The 25,673-nt window shown below is 34.9% G+C and overlaps 1 protein-coding gene across 1 annotated transcript in view; it reads right to left on the bottom strand.

Annotated features, from left to right (window-relative positions):
- The window catches only part of RYR2 (ryanodine receptor 2), a 440,097-nt gene that overhangs the window by 108,371 nt on the left and 306,053 nt on the right, over nt 1–25,673 (bottom strand). Inside the window, exons 44-59 of the mRNA XM_074144589.1 lie at nt 25,178–25,281; nt 24,251–24,386; nt 23,390–23,576; nt 22,780–22,885; nt 21,404–21,524; nt 19,970–20,139; nt 18,786–19,006; nt 17,520–17,610; nt 14,158–14,298; nt 13,177–13,340; nt 10,885–10,963; nt 10,158–10,247; nt 7,952–8,089; nt 5,700–5,777; nt 3,805–3,880; nt 1,946–2,069 (exon numbers count right to left, since the gene is read on the bottom strand). Of these exons, the coding sequence (XP_074000690.1) occupies nt 1,946–2,069; nt 3,805–3,880; nt 5,700–5,777; nt 7,952–8,089; nt 10,158–10,247; nt 10,885–10,963; nt 13,177–13,340; nt 14,158–14,298; nt 17,520–17,610; nt 18,786–19,006; nt 19,970–20,139; nt 21,404–21,524; nt 22,780–22,885; nt 23,390–23,576; nt 24,251–24,386; nt 25,178–25,281 (2,026 nt within the window). The remainder of the gene's footprint in view (nt 1–1,945; nt 2,070–3,804; nt 3,881–5,699; nt 5,778–7,951; nt 8,090–10,157; nt 10,248–10,884; nt 10,964–13,176; nt 13,341–14,157; nt 14,299–17,519; nt 17,611–18,785; nt 19,007–19,969; nt 20,140–21,403; nt 21,525–22,779; nt 22,886–23,389; nt 23,577–24,250; nt 24,387–25,177; nt 25,282–25,673) is intronic.

Genomic DNA, 25,673 nt, shown 5'->3' with positions numbered 1-25,673 from the left:
ATGTGTATGTGTGTGCTGCAAGGAGTAAGTGCCCGGTACTGCCAAGACCAGCATGAGCGGATACTGGGCCAGCAAATGGAGTCAGACTTGGGGTGTAGGTACCCCCAGGCCTGTGGTGCCAGCACATGAGTGAACAAGGGTCTCAGCATCAGTAGTTGGAGAGGCCATATCTTTTCTGAATGTCTCTGTGGATCCTACAGACTTTGAGCCGAGAGTGCCAGCTACTGCGGGGGACTGGCTCGAGTGGATCTGGTGCTAGCAATTGGAGTCAGACAGTGGGGGAGGTAAGGCACCCCTAGTCTGTGGTGTCTGCAACTGGAGCAAGTGGGAGCCCCAGCTGGCAGCCACTGCAGTGGGAATGCTGTGTCCAAAAAACAGCTAATGTAGGGGGCCAGTGTCAGTAAGGCAAGCGAGGGGCTCAGCACCAGCACAGTCCATGTGCTTGGCAGGGGGCAAGTGCTTGTATCTTTCCCTAAACCCGCGGTGTGTGAGGGTGCACTAGACTAGAATGGTCACTGTCAAATAAAAGACTGGAAAGAAATGTGTGCAAGAATAAATGTGGCAGAAAGTCAAGTGATAAGCAGAAAAAAGGAAAACATGAATCAAATGCTTGTTTGTTTGGACAGCACAGTGGTCACAGGAGCAGAAGGTACATTGAGTTCAGCTTGATAGAAAGACCTGCATTTGAGTAGCACAGGAGGATGCAGATGCAGCAGGAACTATTTACTAGATGATGGGAATGTCTAAGTTAATGATTATCTTATCATCATCCCTCTTAGCCTTCCACTCCTCCAAAACCCAAAATCCACTTTTCACTTGTGTTCAAGTTAGAAGTAGAAAGGATTAGTTAAAAAGGAACGTGTAACCTTGAATACAGCTGAGGAATCTTTTGTCATTTTGGCAGGGGATGAGAAAAGAAACCTTTGCTGACTGACATCCTTCTTTGTACATCCTACTCCATTGAAGTAAATTGAATTGTGCCAGCTACACTGAAAAACTTTACCTAGAATTATTAGATTAGCTGTAGGACTCTATAAACAGGCTGAATTTCATATGTGATATAAAAGAAAGGAAGTAGGCAGATTTTAAGTAGATGAGGTAGGCTAATTAATTCACAATGATTACTTAAATCCATCTCTGTGACTGTTTCATTCACTTACTAATGTTCAAGTCATACAAATCTCAGATATGCTTTCAGCCTTTCAGCCTTTACTAGGGACTCACATTTCCTAAGCCACGCTGATGAAGCAGACAAGCCTCCAATTTAATTAAAGTTTTATTCACACTGCATTTAGTAGGTAAATATGTCATATTAAAACCAAAAGGAATTATGCTTGTTATTCTGCAGAGAGTAGCACGTATACACACTGAATTGTGAATGTTGTATTGTTTACTACATTTATTCACTATTATTACATTTACACTGTGGATTTAAAAAAAAAACTTAAAAAAAATTACTTTCCCTTTTAAAATATTTTAATAACACTACAAATTAACTCCATTGAAAGAAATGAGTAGCAGGTTCTAGAAATAAAACTGTTTTATCAAAGCAATTGCCTAGAAATTCCTATAGAAAGGTCCATGCACCTTATCTGAAAGTAAGACTCAATAATTCTATCACTTGTAGAAAATTGACAAGTTTACTAACAGTTGTATGTATGGAGACATATCAGAAAGAAAAAGCATGCTGCAATGTTGAGAGGAGAGGCAGAAGACATACAGAGATTCTTGCTTGTGCCTCCCAAAAACCCTGCTACTAACCCCATAATCCATTGCTTGCTTATAGTGTTCTAAATGAAGTTCATCCTTACTCCCAGATATTGAAACCTAAAAATGACCATACACTTTTCTTTTAACACACACACACACACACAAAAAAAAAAAAAAGGGCTAGTGGGGAGTATTAGGAAACCTTCTGTGACACTAATACTGAACAGAGAATTACCTGGAGACAACATATCCATTAATCTGTAGAAATTTCAGAATATCCTGTGCTTTTTCTCTGTCCTTGGCTTTTTCTTTGGCTGTGAGCGTATCATAAGGAACAAGAAGAGGATGGTTGCCTCCTCCTACTACAGAACATCAAGAGAATTGAAAAGCAGTTAAAGAGTCTGTTGACAGGACATGTCCCAGTATGTAAAAGCCCATAGTGTGTTACAGTAAAATCTAGTCTGAAATAACAACAATGCACTTTTCTGTTTCTTTACACAAACCTAAAAATTATCCAGATAGAAACTTCAGATGTGGCTGCAAACATAGTCATAACATAATCAATCACTGCAAGTACTGGATAAATATGTTGAATGTACTACAAAAACTCTTAAAGAAGAAAAAAAAATGCTTAACTGTTATGAACAAGTATTATAATTACAACTTCATTTGATGAAACTGAAAATATTTCAATAAATAACACATCATTTCATAAGAAAAACCAAGAGTAAAAAAATATATAAACATATAGAGTCCTGCTTTTAAACTTTCTGATGACAGCAAGAAGAGTTCATAGAGTTTAGCAAGATATATGCATATCTAAAAAGATATGAAAATGTTACAGTTCTACTTTATAGTAATAAATTAAAGGCAGAAAATTAGAGTACATTATTCAAATGTGGTTCAGACAACTGTCCAATCTGATCAAAAGAATGCTGCCAAAACAGAGGTAAATAGAAAAAATGGCATTTGTATCACTTATAAATAGCTGATGTATTGATACCTCTCTGAAGGTAGATAGTTAATTTGGCAGAAAAATAAAGTTACTATTATAATATAAATATCTGCATTAAAAGCAACATTCTTAGGATTTTACCTTCTAAAATCACCATCATATAACAGAACACAATAAATTCCTACAATAATTGCTATAAAACCCCAGGAAATTGTAAGGGTAATGATCAGATTTATCTCAGAAAAAATACCACAGCAAGTTTGTATTAATAATTTTTTAAAAAAGGAACAAATTCCCTCTAGAAAATATTGGAAAAATATCCTTAGGTGATTTTGTAAGCCACATATTCTAAAATTTTCCATTAGTTCTGCTTGAATCCATTTAAGTACATGCAAATGGTAACCTAGTGGGCAAGTCTGATGGGGTTTTATTCTATTATCACAAATGTGATCTAATTCCACCTTATTCCAGCTGAAGACGGACATGCAAAAATGCATATAAGCATGGTAAGCATACATGCCCTATCTGTGGAAGTCATTAAGACTATAATAGATCATTCAGTTACAATTAATACATGCAAAGTGTTCAATGGAGGGAAATGCAATTTGCAATTTTCAGGTGGCTAACATACATTTGTCACCTGATAAATACATCTACTTTTCACACAAAGAAACTCTCTATCAGAAGCTTCTCCTTCATTCACTATAGCCACCTCTAGCCTTCTCAGTACTATGTTCCCATGCACGCCACCACAAATACCATACAGTGTTCTCATTGAAGTGTTGTTCTCATTTCAAAGCTGCCAAATACAGTAGAACCATTTAAATATCTAGTCTTCCTGTAGCCTAAGATTTCCTGGACTTAGCCCATCCTTACTCTGAAGGAAGCTTTTTTAAAAAAGGGTATAAAATTAAAATAAAAGCTGTATTAACGGGAAATATATTAAAGTCAGTAGTATAAAAACTTCCAGGCACTAAAAATCACAAAATATTTAATTAAGAATACCTACTTTGTTGTTTCTTCTTTACCAATTTAAATTTGCTGTTCCCCTTTTTTTTTTTAATCTGTTTTCTCAAATACATGATCTAAGCTAATCGTAGAGAACTTAAAATACTGTAAATACCTATAGTTGATATTACCTTTTGCTTCGAGCTCCATTTTCTTTTTCTTTGCCCATATGTTATGGTAGTTTTCTGCCATCATCTCAGCCATAGCCTTAGGAAAATGGAGAGCTTAGTGATATATGCTGCAATGGTTAACCCCCAAGAAGGACAACTTTCTGGTTGATATTAAATAACAATTTTTGTTCTCTGGGAGGTTCAATACAATTACACTGTAATGGTTCACTGAAAATGACCTTTTATTGAAAAATTATGATACAGAATTTGGGTAGGATGGGTTTACGTACAGGGATTAGGAACCTGGTGCTGAAGACAAAAACTGTTAAATCAAAAAAGGAGGAACCACAAAAGGAAGAACCACTCTGGAAATAGTACTGAGGTGTCAGACGGGGACTTGATTCTCAAAACAATGTCAGCAAGAACCCCCTGAAGGCCCTGTTAAGGGAAAAAAAGAACAGCAAGCCAGAGGGACTGAATCAATATTGTTCCTTCTGGCTGCTGCAGACTGACTATAAAACCCATGGACAGAGCCTGGTCAAGGTGGATACTCATTTGTGTGAGCGCACTGTTAAAAGCACCAACCAGGGTCTTTTCCAGGGACTCCACAGATACAGCCACAGGCTTTTTCATTCAGCATGAAATTCTCCCCCAGTGTGCACAACAGGTAAGTATATTCTTCCTATAAAACAAATCTAACCCTGAACTTTAAAGATACTAAACATTAAAGAAAAGTTCAAAATTGCATAGTTCATTTTTAAAAACTTTTATCTCATTAATACTTAACATGTTTGGGTATTTCCTGAATTACAGTATCAAGACAATTAATACCTAAAACTGCATTTTAATTAAATTTGCCTAGCCTTTAAATGACAGATTTTGAAGTTGGTTTTAAAGAAGGCCTCTCTTCATAATTAAGGACAAATGAACCATAAAGACAACCAGCCCTGCTTTATAGGTGAGGGCTATAAAGGAAATAAAATTAATGACAAATGTAGAAGGTATTGCATAAAAGAGTAAACAAGGGAGTAATAGACGTTCTAATGCCATTTCTTTTCTGTTTTGTGACAAGCTGGTTACTTTTCTCTGGGTTTTGTTTACTGCATTATAATACTATGATGATGTTCACATCAAGAATTGTCTCATGAGCATTAAACGAAGTCTACACAGTCTACAGTCACAGTACATTGAGTCTATAAAAATGTTAATTGATGGAATTATAATGAAGCTGTTTCATCAGTTTAAGAGCTTAATGCTAGAAGTAGTTATTCAATTATTAATTTTATTAACTCTTTAGAATGATCAGCAATCTACTGAAACACAGTAAATTAGTAGACTGTAAAAACTAGCACCATACTCTGTCAAACATGATGAAAAAATCCCTAACTTTCTAAAGACAGAAACATCACTTGTTTCATCAACTAAAAATACTGTCCCAAATAACAGCAATCTACTGAAAGATCTGGTAAAATCCTACTGCCAACTTCGTCATTCTCTACTCTCATAATATTTGTTGTAACAATGGTTCCTGATTCTTATTTCTTCATTTAGAAAAAAGAGCAATGACAAAATGTTTTGGGAAGATGGTGGACAAATGAATGATAAACCAAAAAAAAAGCTGAAGCCGCAAGCTCTTCTAGGCAGGATTCTCTTCAAAACAACAGATCTTTGCAAAGAGAGCTGGGAAAAATCAATCCAGGACTAAAATAAACTTTGAAGCTTTTCAACATGAACTATGCTTTTTAAAGCAACAGAGGATCAAAGAGCAATGATGAAAAAGACCAAAAAAAGCCAAACCAAAATCCAAGCATATCAAAGAAAGCAACATAAGGCACCAAATTTGTTTAAAAAAAACTAGCAGAAAAGAAAAAAAAATTGTAAAAAAAGGGTACGCATATTAAGTGTTTCTGACTTACATGTAAGTCTCTGGAGAGTGTGACATTGCTCATGTCAATTGCTCGAGGAGCGTAACCATGGGCTGTATCTACAGAGATCTGAATGACAAATGTGCAAAACAGTGTAGAGTTACACAAGCGTTTGATATGAAGAAGTTCACATTAATAAGATACTGAAAGTAATGAAAGAATTAAGGAAAAAGTCACCTGTATGTCTCTAGAGAGCAAAAGGATCCTAAACTTAATTGAGATTTAGGCAAAGGTCTACATATTTTGTTCCCAATGATAGACAACCATCAGACATAAATCCCCCTCATTCAAATGCAAATTTCATTTGAACTAATTGAAGGTTTTAGCTCATTGTGAGTAATGCTGTACTAAAGTTATGATTAAACGTCTGTTTTCTAGAGATTTTATTTTCTTCCTCAGCAGGCGAAATGTCAGACAATCTAGTTTAAGGTGAATTCAGGCAAAAATCAAACTTTGAATTTGGCTTTTCAACCCTATTTCTACCTGTAGCAACAGAATCTACCAAATACATATATTTTTCTTTCTGTCCCTTCTCCCCACCCATAAAATATAACCATTTTATCATTCTTTCTCTCTACTGCCTAAATTTGTCACAGGTTTGCTTGTTACATTGACACAAATGTTCGAAGGAGGATAAACAATAACAGAGATTCACTGGATGGCAAGTCACTGATGCTTTCCTCTATGGATTCTGCTGTAACAGATAAACTCATGTCCCCCACAGGTACATCTTCCTCTAGAAAGAACAGTGTTCAGCATTTTGTTCCTATGTCTGATAGTATTTTCATATGAGCATGTACAAGGCCTAGAAGTTCATAGGTCTCTTTTCAAAAGACAGGTATTTTTAATAGAGAATAACACGAAGGACATACAAGCAGCACACAGTAAATAAATACTGATAAAGTATTGTTTTCTAAAGCAAACAATGCAAGCATTGTTACATTAACATGAAGATACTGATTAAATATACTTGAAATTTCTCAGCTGATCACAAGAAAACGCTAGTGTGTGTGTGTGTGATGACAGCACAAAACATTCTAAACACAGGATAAGTATTAATATGATGGTGTACTCTTAAATAGAGAAATATTTTACCCTTCCAAAACTCTTCCAGAAAAGTTACGTAATTTCATTATAGTAAGAGAAGACTGTAACTTAGTACAAAAGCTGTTTTCATATGTTGATATAATTTGAATCTCAACTGTAAAGCTATTCATTCCAATGAGCTCCTTAGCTTAAAGTATATATGAATAACTCTGTCAGTATAGTCTTTGGGGCTGGTATTCTAAACACCCAAAAGTCAGGAAATTTGGAAGTCAAAAATTTTGGAAGGCAATTAAGAGTGTGCAAACTATAAGGTGTATATTAGCCCAAGTGCTAAATCAAATCACTTGATATACACTTTCTAACATCTATAGAGAGTGGAGAGGCAGGTTCAACTGCTCATTTTTCATAGGCATATCAACTCTTACACACATACATAGCACAGAGAGGAGTGGAGAAAAGAGGAAAACATTTTTCCCCTTCATATTATTTCCCCCATTGGTTTGGCTCCACGTTTGTCTACGTGAATAAGAGAGATTTTTTACCCTCCTCAGTTTAATTGCATAGTACATGGAGCTCTAAGAGAATATAATGTCAGTATTTCTCCATTTTATCCTTACAGCATTTTGATTTAAAAAGGCTATTCTAAAGGAAAAAAACTATCTTTAATATTTTCAGAATTTTGGCTGTCTGTAGATGTAAACTTTATGCTGCATTAATGTTGAGGTTTGTATTAATTTTCCGGAAAAAAAAAAAAAAGAAATAAAAATAATTTATACATCTATCTTAATTTATTTCTTTACTCTCTTAAAGGCATCAGCCACCAAATTCCAAAAAATAGCAGACTAAAATCATATTAATACTCACTATTAATGCGTAATCACCTACTGATGTAAATAATTTCCCTAAATAAAGAAGTTAATTTTAAATCAAGTGAAAAAATACATTCTTATTTCAGTTTTGTTCAGATTTTTTTTGAAAACTTTTATTAACATGTTACTTTGTAACAGGGAAAGAAAGTTCCAGCTTCAGTGAATAGAAATCCAAACCAATCTTCAGAGTTGTACAATTGCATGTGAAAAATGCTTTCACATATTTTTATGCTACAGGTTTATTTTATTACTTGTAAAATCAAAGATTGGAGATAATCAAAGTTTGCATGCCTTTTTTTAAAATAAGTTTTTAATAAAATGTCTCACTTGGCTGGTTTGAGATATGCGACGCGTCCGATTATACAGTGCCATGGAATCTCCCTCCCGTGTTCTTTCAATTCGCCATCCCCATGCCAGCATAGTTTTTAGTGATTCTTTGATTGGCCATCGATAAATTTCTTTCTCCTAGAAGAATGCACATGCAATAATTGTTTATTATGTAGCTGTACAGAGCAAAAAATAACTATTTGGCTTTTGCTTGGTTATACTGAGATGCAAAGAAATGTACTGCAATCAGCCCTTATGGCCCAGGAATACTGCAAAGAAGCAACTAAATCATATAAAACATTTTAAAAAAATTATTTATCATTTCAGAGTTGGGCAAAAGAATTGTGGCCTTCCGGGAAACTGATGATCACAGGGATAACTGTGTTAATGGCATGTTCAGATATGAACTCAAAGGTGGAGCAGTAATTATCAGGAGTAATGCAGTGTTTTGTCTGCTACATGAAACAAAAAAACAACCATAGAATCATAAAAAAAATTGATGTTGGAATGGACCTCTGGACATATCTGGCTCAACCTTCTGTTGAGGTCAGAAAAGCTAACCTAATTGGGCTATCAACGGTTATGAAGATTAGGGTTATCAGGGCTTGCCATGTCGTGCCTTCAATAATTGCAGTGCAGGTGATTTCACCATTTCTATGGACAACCTATTCCAATGTTTAAGTTGTCAAGATAAGAATTTCCAGAAAGCATTTCTGCTGAAGCAACTTACACCCATTGACTCTTGTTCTGTCACTGTGCATCCCTGTGAAGAAAATACATCCCTGTTTCACTGAATTTCACTAAATTTTTAGAGTTGGAAGGGACCATAGAGATTATCTAGTCCAACTCCCCTGCTGCAGCAGGATTGCCCAGAGCACGTTAGAGCATGTTACTCAGGATTGCATCCAGGCGGGTCTTGAAAATCTCCAGAGAAGGGGACTCCACAACCTCCCTGGGCAGCCTGTTCCAGAGCTCTGTCACCCTCACCATGAAGAAATGTTCTCTCTAATTAGCTTTCCAGTACTGGGAAACTGAGATTATATTCCCATCAACTTTCTCCTCTAAGCTGAACAACCCAGTTCCTTCAGCCTTGCTTCATTTGACACAGCCTTCTAATCATCTTCATGGCTCTCTACTGGAGACCAGGCAAAGCCTAAACCTAAGTCTTCACTAAGTAAGCAGGCATTCCTGTATGACCTTAGTGTAAAAATATACTGGCAATATGTATTTCAGTTTCACCATAAATTATGCCATGTATGCCATGACAGAAAATAGTTTGAGTGGCCTATCTATGGTACAATAAAATGCTTCTATCTCTTTTTGAGATTTTGAGGAAGGCAACAGTCACATATTAGCTGATGTACTCTGAATAAGTTTTTAAAAAGGGATGTAAACACAGGTGATATTTTCACAGCTGTCCTGGTTTGAGGTAGAACAGAACTAATTTTATGTTCAGTAATTTTACCTTTTTTGCTGGGCCTCTTCTAACTAACTAAGCTCTGAAAATTAACAGCATATTGTTCAGAAACTGTTCACTCTCACAGTGATAAGACCTGATTATACCAAGGAATGGTATGCAGAGAGGCCCTTGCTTACACTTATTGCTGTAACAACCAAGGTCAGGTAAATTTGTTATTTGCCCCATTGGAGGGTCGGAAGCAGAAAAGCGTAGAGGGGTCACACCCGCAGGGAGGAGCAGACAGGACAGGTTACCCAGAACTGACCAACAAGGTATTCCATCCCATCTGCATCATGCTCAGTATAAAAGATGAGGGATCAAAGGGTCAACTCTCTTCCTTCAATGGCCAACATCTGAGGAGGACCCCGTCTGTTCGTCTGCCTTTGATCCCAGTCCGAGCATTCCTGACTCCAGATCCGGAATCCAGCTCCTGTCTATCACCAAGTCCAGCCTGGGACTTTCCCCTGTGCCTGCTGGTGACATGATCATCATCCTGGGAGCTTGATACGGATTTGTATAAACCGTATACTTTTTTTTTCCTTTTCTTATTTATTATTTCATTATTTATTAATATTTTCATTAAAGTAGTTTAGTTTTTTTCTAAACTCATAAAGCTCTTTCATCTCTTCCTCACCCTTTTCCTTAGAGGGGGGAGGGAGGGGCCATCTGTCGTTCTGATTGGTCAATCCGATCAAAACCACGACAATCTTTCAGTCATCCTGGATCAAGAATGAACAAATTCCTTACCTTTTCAGATAGCAACTTATATTGTTTCATTAATGGTTGCACTTTTGCAGATTCAGAATATGTTTCACCATATGTCCATCCATTGGCGAACTGAAAACAGCAATAAGAAGAGAGGAAAAAATGGGGAAAAGCAAAAAAATTATGAAAAATCCTACTTTCATTGGTACAAGGAACTGAACAAAGCTTCTGCAGAGCTGTTCTCTTAAAATTTCCTTTCTACTATTTTCTCAACCAACATTTATATTATCTGCATATAATTAAATGAATTATGTAGTATGCTGTCTTTTTGAAAATTAATGATTACACAAAGCTAACATTTCAATACCTTCTTCTTTTATATATTTATGTAGAGCAGAAAACTACACTACAGTTGAGGAACTATTTTTAATACTGGAGACACAAACTGCACAAAGGAATGAAAACCCTAAGGAGGTTTTTGCATTAAAAAAATGAAATTTCAAGTCAATAAAACTTTTAAACAATTAGCAAGTATATTTACTCAAAAGTCAACAATAAAAATAATGAAATGATGAAATGCTATTTTGAAATACCCATGCACTTACAGAACTTTCCCCCCAAATGCGTTTCAAGAAAATATAGGTTTATATCTTACCTACATACCAACTTGTAGCATTGTGAAAAATAATGTTGAGAATAAAGTATTTTGAAGATGAAATGGATTCAAATAAAAATTCTGATTTTGCTTTAACAGGAATATAGATTTTACCTTTTCCATTGACCATTTGTCATGAGAGTGTTCTGCATATTTGTTAATGAAATATTCTAGCTTTTCAGGGATTGTAATGCTGAAAGTGAAGAGTAAAATAACCATTATACCACACATGCTAAAATGTGAATGCTTTTGTTTTGAAGAAAACTTTCAAATAAATTAGTAGTGCATATATCCATTCAAAGCATGTGCTCTGTTTCCTCACATACAGTTTGCTCCAAGCCCCAGTTAAATCAAGGAAAAATAACATACATGTGCAGGGAAAAATCAATAATGATACTGAGCACTCATGCTTTTTGTCTCATATTTCTACCACTAACATTCATTTTCTTAAGATTAAAGATATAATTGTGACCCATAGTTTCAGAAATATGATATTAACTTATTGCACATGTGCATTATAAACTAAGTGTGCTAACAGTTCTTTTTGAAACACATCATCTATTTTATATATTTCCATAAATTTTATTCTATACTTGAAGCAGTATAACTTACGGTAACTCAAAAGTTGTATGCTCAAGGCTTTATTTTCCAACACCCCAGCAAATATTAAAATATTGAAATTCTTACTAAAACCAGAAAAAGACCTCAAATAAATACACTAGCCCCTCAACAGGTGTACAAGTCAGTGCAGAAATTAAGGTTTCTTAAGCAGTAAAGGAAAAGCAGCTATCCTTAACTCTCAAACAAGCACTAGAGACAGAATTCTCTTCCAAAAATAATTTACCAAGTATCAGTATTTTTCTGCATCTGCATTCCTACAAATGAAAGGGAACAATTCTCAATCATTTATAAAACAGCAAAATCTTCCCTCCTAAGACAAAGAATTTTGGCAGAAAAAGTGTTACAGTGCCATCTACTGCAGTAGAAGAGTCTGGTTTTTAATCTTCAGTCATAGGGTGGGAAAAAGCAGAAATGTAAAACAAAGTTATGTCAGAACAAAAGTTTGCAACAGCCTAACTACACACAAAAGCCAGAATATATTCATCCAGCACGGTCATCAGGTTTTTTTATTTTGTGAAAGCATGTCTTTCAAGGGGAACCCTACTAATGTTATAATACTTTGAATAATTTCAGAAATGCAATAAGTTGACAAGTACAATACAGTCATATTATCTGTAGCCTCATATAAATAGGTCTAGGACTAGTAAGCAAGGTGATGCAGGATTTGCATGTTAAAAGAATATAGGATAGGTTGGAAGTGACACTGATAAAAGTAGTGCTTTCTTTGTCCTGATTCATCACAGAACTGTTGACTCGTATAGAAATGAGGCGACTCATGATTTTGGTAATGTCAAGTAACTTTTTCTGAGTTTTTAAAATATATTCTGGCTATCTACAATTTTCCTCTGAAATGACACCAGATAAAGTCACCTTCAATTACTTAAATGATAGTATAATATCCTTATCAATTTTTTTTAAATCTTCATGTACCTAAATTCCATCTTAAACTAATGAGTTTTAACAGTCACTGACATGATTTCTATATTCTAATCTAGATTATGGCTTTTACTATCACATTTTGATGTGTATACATATACAAGCATGCTGTAACAAAGGTATCGATCTACTGATGACTGTGTTCTGAATGTTAACACAGACAGAAAACTCACAAAGGCAATTGAAGCACGTGGCATTTCTCAAGATACAACGCATAACCACACTGCTGTAAAACTATTCTATAAAAAGGAGAATGGGGCACTGGCTGTAGTCAAAAATCAGGGCACAAAAATCCCATTCAGATATGTGTTTTGTGAAAAAATAGTCAGTGTCTGACTGCCTAGGGAGAATTAAGATCTTTCTGTCCAATTCCCCATTATTCATAATAAAAAAAGATTACACAAATGCATGATTATTATAATTTTCTGTAGGTACACTGTCATTCACAGACAATGGAATTAGTGTCTTGGCACATGCTAATTATGACAGGGATGATGCAGACTAGTCTACTTCGTCTACTTTTAAAAACACAGTGGTTTCTTTGCAGCAGACATACAAAGGTAACCAGACAGTTCTACCTTCAGGCTGAAAATGCATTAAAAATGTTCTAGGTTGACCAAAAAATAAATTATATAGATGAATATTTCTTGCTTTATATGATTTAAAATAAATACATAAATAAATAAAAAAAATATAAATACAAAGTTAAGGTCTCAATTTTATCTAGAAGATAAATGTTCAGAAAAGAATAAAAGCTGTAAGTTCCCAACATACTCAACATTAGACTTGATCCCTTTTTTAAACATGTATAATATAAAAAAATATAGTTGCAACAAAATAATTCCTTACTTCGATGTATCAACAGGTTGAGGATTAAAGTTCCCATCCGAATCCATCGAAGACTGTTTTTCCATCATATTGACATAATTTGATTCCATATAGTCTGGTGGTAAGGCCCCTGCAACTGCACTCAAACAAGGCAAAGCCAGTTTGAACAGTTCTTGTTCATACTTCTGCAGAACACACAGGGGATAGAAAGCGAGTAGTGAATAGAAGCTATCAACATTGCTGCTGAAACTGATACAGCTATATGTGAAACCAAGCAGCCACAGAATGGCTTTCTTAGTGCGAAATTGGATTTTTGTTCAGAAAAAAAAAAAAGGAAACTGACTGTTCAAAGCATATTATACACTACAGATAAAGCTAGGATCAATGCTTGCTCTCACTGAAGTAAATGCTTAAATTATTGACTTCACTGGGAGCAACATCAGGCGTTTTTCAGATATCTAGGAAGAGAACGTAGCACAGGAATATACATAGCACTTCTAAATACCTAGATTTGAAATGAAACTCATGAAATTTTAAGCAGGTTGGTTAAAAATACTCACAGAACAAACAATAAATGCATACCAAGGTGTATTATTAAACTTTTGTCCAACACAGAGTTGAGTCAAGGGTGATGAAACTACAATTACTCTGCAGAGGACTACGCTCTTGGTTGAAGGAAGGATAACGTGTAAGGTAGAAAAGTGCAGCTTTCAGTCACCTGCAGATGCTTGAAGGGCTCTGAAGTGTAATTGACCTGTACAGATACGCCTCAAGATTACATCATTAGCTATACAATTTTTTTTAATGAGCAGACAAAATGGTATACCTAACATTAAAGCAGAAGCTATGAGGGGAAGATTTAAATTTACCAAAGCCTGTATTTTTCCCTTTAAAGTGGGCAATACAGTGTTGATATAAGCTGGGTAAAAATGACAGATTAAAGAAAAAAGCTTACACAGTAAGGCTCTTACAGTAGGAAATGGATACAGTAGAATGAATTACCTTTTGAGACAAAGCATCAAAAATACCCCAGAACAACTTTCTGGATAAATGAAGTTCTTCTTCTGAGGCAGCACCGAAATTACCCCATCCACCTGGCAAACAATAATACTTCCAGCATCTTTCATAATGATTTGTCAGCAACTAAAACAGAACATATTTTGAAAGCAAATAAAATATAACCATTGATGTTCTTCCATTCTGGCACTCGACAATTACACAGACACTGCCAGAAAAATTTCTAACTTTTCTCAAGAACCCATGTTGTGTACCTATTCTTTAAATCCTTGGTGGACATTGGATATACACACAGAATGAGCAGTTCTTTCTCTTATTAACATTAGTGGCATATGCGAAAAGCATGTGACAGAGGATAATTTTCCCAAACACCAAAAAGAACTCTGAAAGCTCAACTGAAGACAAGAATTCACCTCCACCTGTGTGCCGGTATTCCAAACCCTGCTGCTTGGTGGGTACAATAGTAGAACCATGATTTCACATAATTCCCAATTATTATTTACACACTTGAGAGGTAATCAACAATAACTCCCACTGTGACTCATCTCTCTGTGAGTTGTAAAACCTACTATCAGTCTGCCCTCCTGCCCTCTATCACAATTGGCTGAGGAGCTTTATCCTCTCCCCCTTTCTTTCATTAAATACATCTTTCAGGACTACTTTCTTCTTAAGTGGTTAAAGATTCCAGATTTCCAGGGACTCAAATGTTGCAAGGACCTGCTACCGGGTATTTGCCAAACTGAAACATCACAAATTTTGGGCTTAATGTGTCTTATATGTCCCTGTGCCACAGACAAGAGGAAAAATTAGTTGTATATCTGTCAATAAAGGCAATCCCAACAACAAATTTCTGACAATAACAAAGTACGAAAACCCAGTCATACTCAGGGGCAGATATTCCTAAGGAACAGGATGATATTTCTAAAAAAAATTTAGCTGGAATTTTAATTCAGAGTTTATTTTAACAGTTCCTTAGAGAAAAAGAGAACTGTTTAAACATCTCTTTGCAAAGCATGTTGGCAAAACATTACAAGTCACAGTCAGTAAAGAGCTGACAGAACTCCTTTTTCTCTAGTCAGAACAAATGCCAAGGTGGAAAAATGCAGTTATTCATAACATAAATATGCAGAAATAAAGACAAGCCCTCCCCGCAACCCCCCCTCCCCAAAAAGTCCTGATATGTGGAAGTGAGGATAACCAAAACTATAACCTCAATATTGTGTTATACTTTTCATGAATCAGAAAAAAAAAAAAATCCATATAATGCATTTGTATATCTTCAGATTTAAATAATCTATTATTATCTATTTGCTATTTAAATTGTTAGATGATTAAAGAAAAAAGGAAGAGAACTTATATGTGTATACAATGTAAAAAGACAGAATTTTTATCATTCATGTAGAACCACAGAGGTCTCAAAAATATGGACTCTAAGGGTCTAAAATGTATTTGAAAATTTTTTTTTCAAAATAAATTCTATTACACAATGGCCAGACTTCAGGTTTGCTTTTGGACAACATGCGAGTCCTAACCTATATGCATATATTTTTAAATCTAGCCAAGAATAAAGGCACATTTACTCTTAGAGAAGTCCTTGATGAAGCACTGAATATGATTTAAGAGGAAATAAAAACAAGGCAGCCCTGTTCCAGAAAGTTCACACCAAATTATACAGGAAAAGTATCATAGATTTGAATTTATGTGCTGCCTAAACTGAGGTAATTTTTAATTGTAGAAAGCAGCAAAAGTATTCACACTACATAGCACTCTATTCTGATTTAGCTTTCATGATTTCCTCCTTTCTTCCCATTCAAAATTACATTTTCAGATGTACAACTAACTTGTAACTGTCTCTTTAGACTACTATAACCTGTTTACTAGCACAAGCCCATAAGGAATATGCACATTACTTTCAAATCAGAAACACATTAGTAGATATAATTAGGAGTCCCTTGGTTAAATCACTGAAAATCACTTTACTGTCAGTGAAACACTTGAAAACTTCTATCTTCAGATAAAGTGTTCACTTTCCTCAGAGGCTCCTATTACTTGTTTAGATGTCAATGGACAAAATCATTTGCCCATACTAACACTATGGTTCTTTTCATATCTATACTTTTCCGAAGCCTGTCTTGCCAAAAGGATCTAATTATTATTTCCTTCCTGTTCAGTTCAGAAATATGGGAAAGTCACTGCACTCATCACCCTCAGGATCAAAAAGCCTGCTGTCCTATATGAACAGACCTTAGGGAGCTGGGGTTGTTCTTTCCCCACCAAAAAATCCCAAGAACCATAGCCACGCATGGAGTGCCAAGCTACAACTTGGTTTTTGCAGCCCATAAAATGTCATTATGCATTAGAAAGGTCCCCTTCAGTGCTGTATGCTAAATTAACAACTGCTTTTCTCACACATAGGCACTGAACAATGGCTGCTCCAGCATCTTTAGTTTGACTGAGCACTTCCTGGGGAACACAACCAAATTATGAAGTCTTCGGCAGGGGAAAGACCATGCAGCAGGTCCTGGCTTTGAGACTAATGATTTAAATTCCTCATCTGAAATCAGAGACCATAATCTAGCTAGCTGAAGCCTGCATAATTCTGAGGAGAATTCTGGCAAGGATATCAGATGTAAAATGATCCTGATATGTGACTTTCAAAGTATAAAGAAATATTAAATAAGAAAAGATTAAATATCTCATTCAAAGTTGCCCTGGGAAAGCATTAAAAAGGACTGCTGAAAAATAGCAGTAGGTAAGTTGGGAAATGATATGTTTCTTAAAACTGCCAATGAAATCCGAGGAACGTGTCATCTCAGAAAGGAAAAAACCACATTTTTCTTGTGTATTAGGAATCAGAATCAAAATATATGGAGAAATCTTTTGGGGTTGAAAACCCCAAAGATTATTAAAAAACATGTATGGCTTAGACCTCCAAGCACAAACCACAGAAAGAGTCTAAGAGCAGGGAAAACCAACACAGAGGGCAGGAGTAAGGTTACATACAGACTATCGATTGCTATCTTCCTTTGTGCACTGGATTCTGCTCCCTGCCCCCCAAGGGTTTTTCTATTCTGTTACCATATAGGCTTAAAAAAAAAAAAAAAAAAAAAAAAAAGGGAGATAATGAAAGGAGAAGCAAACGTTATGCACAGACTTCGTAATTCCATATGGATGGATGTTAGACTGAATTCCTGCCAAAGCAGCAATTCAGCTTTATGAACCATAGTCCTAGATTATTGCAGAGTTGAGATAAGGTAACAAAGACAACAGAGAATATTCTCCATGCAAGAATTTTCTGTTGTATTTTGTTACAAGGAATGCTGTTGAATATTAAAATCTACTTCTACCTTGAGAGGCATCTTTGCATGTTCATTTAATAGAGGAACATCAAATACTAATCTTCTCAGTAAATGCTGCATCATGGAAGGCCGCAACTGCCTAAAAGCAGACAAACCATTTCAAAAGGTTGTACCAGCATAGTTTCACGTAAATAATTAATAAACACATTAAAGGAACCTGTCAGTTCTAGGCCATTAAAATTCTTCAAATGCATAAAGTAATAGAATTTTGCTTGTGGCACTAAAAAAAAAACGTGTCCAAAAGAAAGCAAACAGCTGTATACCAAAGAAAACCTTCTGAACAAGCTGCAAATCAAATGCTTTAAAGAACCAGAGAAAATATCTGATCTATAGACAGAGAAAAACAGGAAAAAAATACTGAATTTTGATATTGTGTATCATGATCACCATGCCCATGAGAAAAGGCTATAACATTAATTTCTTGTAGTATATCTCAATGGCTTTTAAAAATCTCCTAGAAACTAATAAAGACATAAGAGCACTAACTCTTTATGTATACTAAATGAGACATGCAGTAGTGGGCATAATGGTATAAAATGGTCAATATGATATATTTTATAAAGCAATGCCATACAGTACTATAATATAAATGTCCGTCATTTCTGAACACATTTCCACATTATGCAAAAAAAAAAAAATACTGTGAAATATTAAAAAAAAATGGTGATTTGAAAGCCTAAATGTTGCTAACTTTAATCAGAAATTGAACTCATATGCCCCTAGTTGACTTGTGATGATTGAGCCTGTAAGCTTATAAAAAAATTGGATAATAATTAACTGGTTTTGAGACTGCAGATACCCAGACAAAATTTGTTCCATAGGTATTAATAATAAAGTATAACAATACTAGTCATTAATTAGGATTTCAAATGTAACACAACATAAATAAAGATCTCCATAGAACTGTATAATCTACTGATCATCAACCATACTGCCAATCTGTACAGCTGAAAGTATTTAAATGGCACTTCAGTGTATGCACAATTCTACATTTCCAGAGCTTTGTCTTTTTTGCAACATATCCTCTTAGTTAATCACCAAGGTTTTAATTTCAGAAACTTGGTAATAGCAAAATATCTGAGGACTGCATATGACTGATTAACAAAGTTTCAAATCGAATACACTGTATTAAAAAATATCACAATCAAATGCCAGAAAAAAAATCTTAATTATGTTACTGGTGACATAGTTATGCATTCCTGTATTATAAATATCATAGATTACTTTATCAATTAGACAGGAGTATTTTCTTACCCACAGATAGACAGCAAACACTCTTCAATAGAATCTCGCTGAGCTTTGGTAAGAGAGCATCCCTTTGAGAGTCTGTACACAGTATGTAATAAGGAATCAATGAGGGAAGCATGGTGCTCTGTGCCAGCAAAAAGAGGAGCACATCTGGTCAACAGAGGCAAGACTGCTGTGCAAAGGTATCGATTCAGAGCCAAAGCCATATCCGTGGCACTTAAAGCAGCCTATGAAGTAAACAGGACAGAAATTAGATTTGTCTCATCAATGTTGTTATAAATGAAAAGAATTTGTTTATTTTTCTTTTGTAGGAGCTATAAAGAGGGAAATTTCCAACACACACAAATGACGATTTGGTACCTACTGGAAGCAGGATGCCTAACTTCTTTTCCTGCTTCTAAAGTCTCACAGATGGCTTTTGTTTTGTTTTTAATGAATGAAAACATAAACACTAAAGATAGCCATTCAAAACCAAAACAATTTTCAAGACTATATTAAAGAATGTCATAGTTGCTTAACACTCCAAAATCAGGTTATACCAGAAAAGTCTGCAGTTACAAAACTCAGTATGTTTCTGTGTTATGATCAAGCCCAAGTTCCAAGGGAGGGAAAAATCCTCCCCTGCTCTTTCTTAAATAACAACAATTATTTTCAGAAAAATGTTGTCATAAAAGGTCAAATAGGGAACTCAAAGCCCGAGTTTCAGCCCTCATATAAGCTCTTTAAATCTGATCTTTCTGGATCAAGTCAGCAAAGAAAAATTACATGGAAATAAGACTCGCAGAAAAAAAAAAAAGCAACAATTTTGAGGAGGAACTAAAACAAAAAATTAGCTATTTCCTAAATAACAATGTAGGCGTCCCTAAAAAATGCATGGAGGTGAAGACTTTCTCGATATCTCTGGAAAGAGGATCTCAGTTACATGCACAAGCTCAGAAAGTCTCCTGGGGAAAGGTATTGCATCTCTTATGGTATGGATATCGATGGAAGTTCTTTAGAAGCGAGCATCATTTTGGAGAATTCTTCTCCACTGTTCTTCAAGGATTCTCAAAGGTCAGCAGCAACATCCAGCATTTCAGAAATACAGATGACAACACGAAGAAATGAAAAATGTTTTTTTGAGGGATGAAAAATACTGCAGTGTTCAGTAAGATAATGGAATCAAAATAACAACAGACTTAAACCTTTACCGTATCTAAAGAAGCAGCAGCACGAAGATCTGGCAGAAAGCCAACTTCAAGAAGGTGTAGAAGAAAATCCTGGTCCTCAATTCCATAGACCCTGTCAAGGAACAAAACCATGGCTGCCTTGTGATCTGGGCAAAACCCCGCAGACATGTCAGGTTCCACCACAGTACCATCTAAAAGGAAGAAATAAGACTTCAATGACAAGGATCACCCTTCACCAGCAAACTAGGTAGTCATGCTACTACTTGTCAGAGGTTTTGAGTCTCTGTTAATATCTAAGCATCTTCCCCATGGTTTTGTTACACAAAGGCAACATAATAGTTAACTGAAAAAGAATCCATAAGGCAATTTCTACCCAGATAGACCTCAAAGTCCATATATGCTTTTTCGTTCATGCTTTGTGTATTAACGGGTTCTTATCAGTTGACATCCTAATATAAGTACCCAAAACATACTAATTCATCTACAGAACTACATACTTCTTAGAAGAAGCAGACAGAAAGTAAAAAATTCAACAATTCTACATCAAACACCACAGGAATGCAGCACTGGTGAGCATATTTGTAATGTGTAAAAATGAATTAAGACTGTGCTAAAAAGTCATCTGTATCTGAAAACTTCTGAAATACCTGAAAGGAATTCATTAAAATATTTTCAAATGTTGATAGTTTCATTTTCAAAACCAAATAAACAATTCTGTATCTATGAGCTGTACTCTGTTCCACTGAGATACCACTTATATATTTATCAGTATTTGGAATATAAATAAATAATGGTGTAATAAAGTGATTGATCTCTTTCTCTCTTCTACTGTCACCTATTGGGCATTCTTGAGCTGTAAGTCCCTAGACAATCCATGTTGCAATTATAACATTCTCTCTCTAGATACCCAGAAAAGCAGATGTAATTCCTTTCCCTCACATAGCTGCCACTATTCAAATCAATTCTATATTGGCAGAAAACACAAAGAAATGCATTTGCATATGTATGTCACACCTATAATTTCACCATAGTTGCTGAAGAACAACTGTGATGTCTTAGTAAGATCTGCTATAAACAATTCATAGGGTTAGAACAGCAAAAGCTAAGGATTCTGTTGTCAAGGAAAGAGGCACGATTTTAAAAAATATTTTATAACAATAGAAAGTATGCATTTTAAAATTTCTTTTTAAAGTTGTAATAGATTTTTTTAATTCAATTTAAATTAATGGGATTTACATCAGTGATTTAAGTGTACACAGAATTATTACCTATAGCATGCAGAAAAATTTTTGACATGTTTGAAATATACATGATTTCTCTTCTAATTCACATATTAAATAGTTTAATTCCTATAACTTTTTTAAATACTAAGAGAAGTATGAGTATTAATACGTCATTAAATTACAAAACTTAAGAATGGGATGGAAGAAAAAAAAAGTAGAATAATCATTTTACCTTTAGCTATGGTTGGCATATGGAAAGGAATACTAATTACTCCCACCAAATCTTCCAGTGGAATCAAAGACCGTAGAATTGATCTGATTCTAATGGCTTCCCCTTTACCAGCATGGATTAGCTAAGGAAAAGACAAATAAAATATTAAAAATTCTTTTTATCTTCTATATGTGTTCGTATTCCAGAAATTTCCTTAACCATAGACACACAAGAATGACTGCTCTCAAAATCGCTTTATAATTAATAATGTAAATTTCACACAATCTGTACTTATTTGCTGTATTTTGGATGCAAATGTGCAAAGTCTAGAAATCTAGATGTTTGGTTATTAAATAAGAGTAAGCCCATTTTCAGAATGGAATGTTAGGTAAAATAGGTGAACAAAGCATTAAAACGTAGGGGGTGGGGGAGCAAAAGCAGATTTTCAGATTAAAAAAAACAGTTTTTCTGACCTTATCAATTATTACCACTTTAAAGCATCCCAGTTGTTCTGGTTTTGTTTTAAAAAAAGCAGCAAGACAGAGAGAAAACAAGACCCTTTTTTTTTTATTATTCAAACAAAACAGATATTCATACACTGACCTTATTATATGGATATCTCTCTCCTCTCAAATTTATTGATCTCTGCACAAACCTGATACTGATCTATATGAACTAGGGATCATTTCAGGATGAAATGAAAAACTATGCATAACTAACTAGAATTTCTGAAGAACAGAAAGGTATTTTGAATTGTAAACAACAAATATTTTCGAATAGTGTCAAACTCTTACTTCCTACGTGGTAAGGGCTTGGTTTTTATGGTGTGAGTGACTAATTCTTTGTATCTAATGACTGAAATAGTGACATCTTATCTTTGAGAAGGTTTGTCAGTGTGAACAAAGAATAAAGATATCAATGTGTATTTCCAGGGACAATGCTTATTCCTATGTATAAAAGAACGCCCTATAATATTTACTCTTTCATATGCAATTTAAGCAGTTTGTTCAAATAAGTATATGAAGAGAGTAAAACCACAGTTTAAAAAAAATAAAAATAAATCACTCTACACCGTCACAATAAATAGGGAAATTTAAGAAGTTTGATTGTCAAATCAAACAATATTAATGACAGAATGTTGCTGAAGACCAACCACAGGGAACAGTAATAAGAAAAGCTACGGAATAAATCCTTTTAAAAGAACAGCGCTTCTGAATAGCTTACAGAAATTCCTTCTAAATTAGCTGATGAACACATAATGTATATTAAGATACTATGTAGCCATACCATTGCTTTAATACCTGATAATGTGTTACTGTTAAAAAACAGCAAAACACTAAACAATCGGTAAAACAACTATGCCATTACTTTCCAATGCATGAAAATATAAAACTTACATGCATTTCAGGGGCACAACGTCCTAAGAGATCAATCAAAGCAGCATAAAAAGTCATGATTGCATTTCCCATGTGAATAGTGTCATCTTCTTGTTCTTCCATTTCACTGTAGTTAGTTAAACGTTAAAACAATTAAAAGATGAAAAAAAATACAAGGAAGTTTTTACATCAGCAATAAATAAATAAAATCTGCTCATAGATGTAATGGCTTACACATGGTCGCCTCCTGTTAACTAGTGGACTTTTGGCAGACTAACACAGAATGGAATTTGTCCATAAAGGATTGTAGTGACATCTGCATTTTTACCATTTATCTGTCTCATTTTGCATCAGGGGACTGATTCTTAACTGACTGACAAAAACCAAACAGTATTCTAAAGAGGATTTAATATTTAGAGAGAGTTATTTAAATTAACAGTGCAGAGGAAGCATTATTTGACAGTGGTTTCTACCCTTTCTATCCCTTTCTACTAATTTCTACCCTCCACAGCATCCAAGGAAGAATCCAGCTGACAATTCACATGTTAAAACAAACAAGTCATTTAATGACTAAGATTATAAAACAAATGAACAAAAATGAGAGCAATGTAAATGATTCCACTGCACCTACAGGGTTTTACTAGATCCATTACTTGGGGAAGGTCCATCTCTTGTTGGATCTTCTGAAATTTGTATTGCTTCCTCCATGGCAGCAAGTAACCCATTGCCTCCTTCTCCTCTTAGAGCTGGACCAAAACATTCCGGTCGACGGATAAGCAGTCTGACTACAACATTAGCATTCTCCTCCACACTCTCTCCTACAACACAGAACATATATCAAGATTTAAGATTATATCCAAAAGATTTCTGAAATATAATCGTAAAAAGGTACACAAAAGTGCAGAATGCATGCATCTTTTAACCAAAAAAGCAGTTCATATATCATGACAAAGTTACATAAATGCACATACTCCTCTATTATTGTAAAAAAGCTATGAAATAACACCTGTGATTTAATTCAAAACTAAATAGAGCCAAAGTCATAACTACGTAATAAAGGATGTTTAAAGCATCACTGAAGCTACTGATTTGTAATAAAGACTCATAGTCAAGTGAGAGAGTTAACGAGGGGACCAATGTAACTGCTAAACACTAAAACTGGACTATCTAAATCTTCTTCAAAAGAGAGAGGTTTGGCTCTCTGTCTAGCATGAGATTTATCAGGAAAAGATTTAAGACTCTCTGCTCTAATTCCAAAGGAGATGTGGGCATTTCAAAGACTAAAGATGGATCTTAAAAATGGGGCATAGGCTTGTAGGACCCTATATGACTTGTGAAATGGGCATCTAAGTTACTGTGTGCCTTCTAATCTCTCTGCAAATTGTCCTTTAAATTTACGGTAACTTATCAAGTTGGCTTGTATTACTATTTCAAGTGGCAAACTTATTTGAAGAGTAGAGGAAGTTACAAAATACATAGGCTTCTACTCTACCATTGCAAAAAACAGCAAAACGAAGAAAATCCAAATATCGCTCTCCTTCAACTGGATTCCATCCAATGTCTGGGTAGCCTTTAGAAATCAACAAAGGACAACTCTGCAGTCCACATCCAGCCAGGTAGCGAACAACCTAAAAAGCAAGGTAAGATAAAAAAGACATTAATTGTAGAAAAGAAGTGTAGTTTCAAAGGGAACCATCCTCATATGTTGTCTCAGATATGGTGTCCACATTCTCAACAAAACCATGTCATATTTTGGGCAAATCAGAAGAGTAGCCTCTTTCTTAGTTCACTTTCCCAGTCTTTTCCTACTTGTGCCATGAACTCAACTCCATTTTTCGTCTCTCTAAATCACTGCTTTGCTGTCTATATGCCATTTCTCTTGCAACCCTAAGCATTACAAATTTGTCAGTTTTGTAATATTCCTCAACTATGCACTATCCATATTTGAAAACACGTCTTTTCATATAACTCACAGGTCTACTCTTTTATTTTAACCTTTCATTTTCACTTGCCTTTTTTCTTCCTTTCTTTTTAAACACACAAGAAGTCTTACTGCTGTAATTCGGATCTAGAGTCTCAGTAGCAGTTTTCAGTTGTCGCTCTCCTTTCTGGATTGTAAGAATTGTAAGCATAGCTTTTAACCAGTTCAGACAGCTTCTTTTTCACTGACTGTTTATAAGAATGATGTCTGAAAATGTCCTTTTCAACACACATGGTCCATCTTCCTACGCCAAGAAACAACTATCTACAGTTATATTACTCCTGACAGATGCTTCCTATGAAGGTTATAGCATCTCCAGAATTGGAGGTCTTCATGAACACATTGGACAATGTATTTCACTGATTTTAATTACTCCAGAAAACAGGAATCTTCTCCTCTTTACAGGAAGAAAAAATGCTTGATAAAGAAGCTACCAACCTTCTCCAGATCAGGCTCCCTTAAAGCTAGTGCCAATTCATTATTATCCATCACAGAGGCTGCTGCAACATCTAAAGGAGTTGATCCTCGCATAGAAGGAGAGGCTGTTAAAATAACACTTAGTTTCATCACCAACTTAATAAAACCCAACAAATTCATAGGAACTACATTAACAATTTTTTAAAAATAAAATACAACATTTTCTCATTAGTTACCACACAATTATAAGCATATCATTTATACCACTCAGTTTATAATAAATAATCATGCACTCACATGAAATTTGACATTGATATGAAATCAAAATACAATGTAGATGTTCAAGCTAGAAATAACTTTTCTTACACATTCCTATTCTCATCACATACTTTGTTTTAAGATGTCATTCTTTCTAATTTTCTGAACTGACACAACTTTGTTTTGAGGAAAAGGTAGCAGGGATTTTATTTCTAAACCACTGACATTTAATCAAATGTATCGAAACAGAAAATATAGA

This window comes from Numenius arquata, chromosome 2 (assembly GCF_964106895.1).
Source record: "Numenius arquata chromosome 2, bNumArq3.hap1.1, whole genome shotgun sequence".
Lineage (NCBI taxonomy): Eukaryota > Metazoa > Chordata > Aves > Charadriiformes > Scolopacidae > Numenius > Numenius arquata.
Note: the sequence above shows the minus strand (reverse complement) of the source record. Positions and strands in the feature narration are given on the sequence as shown.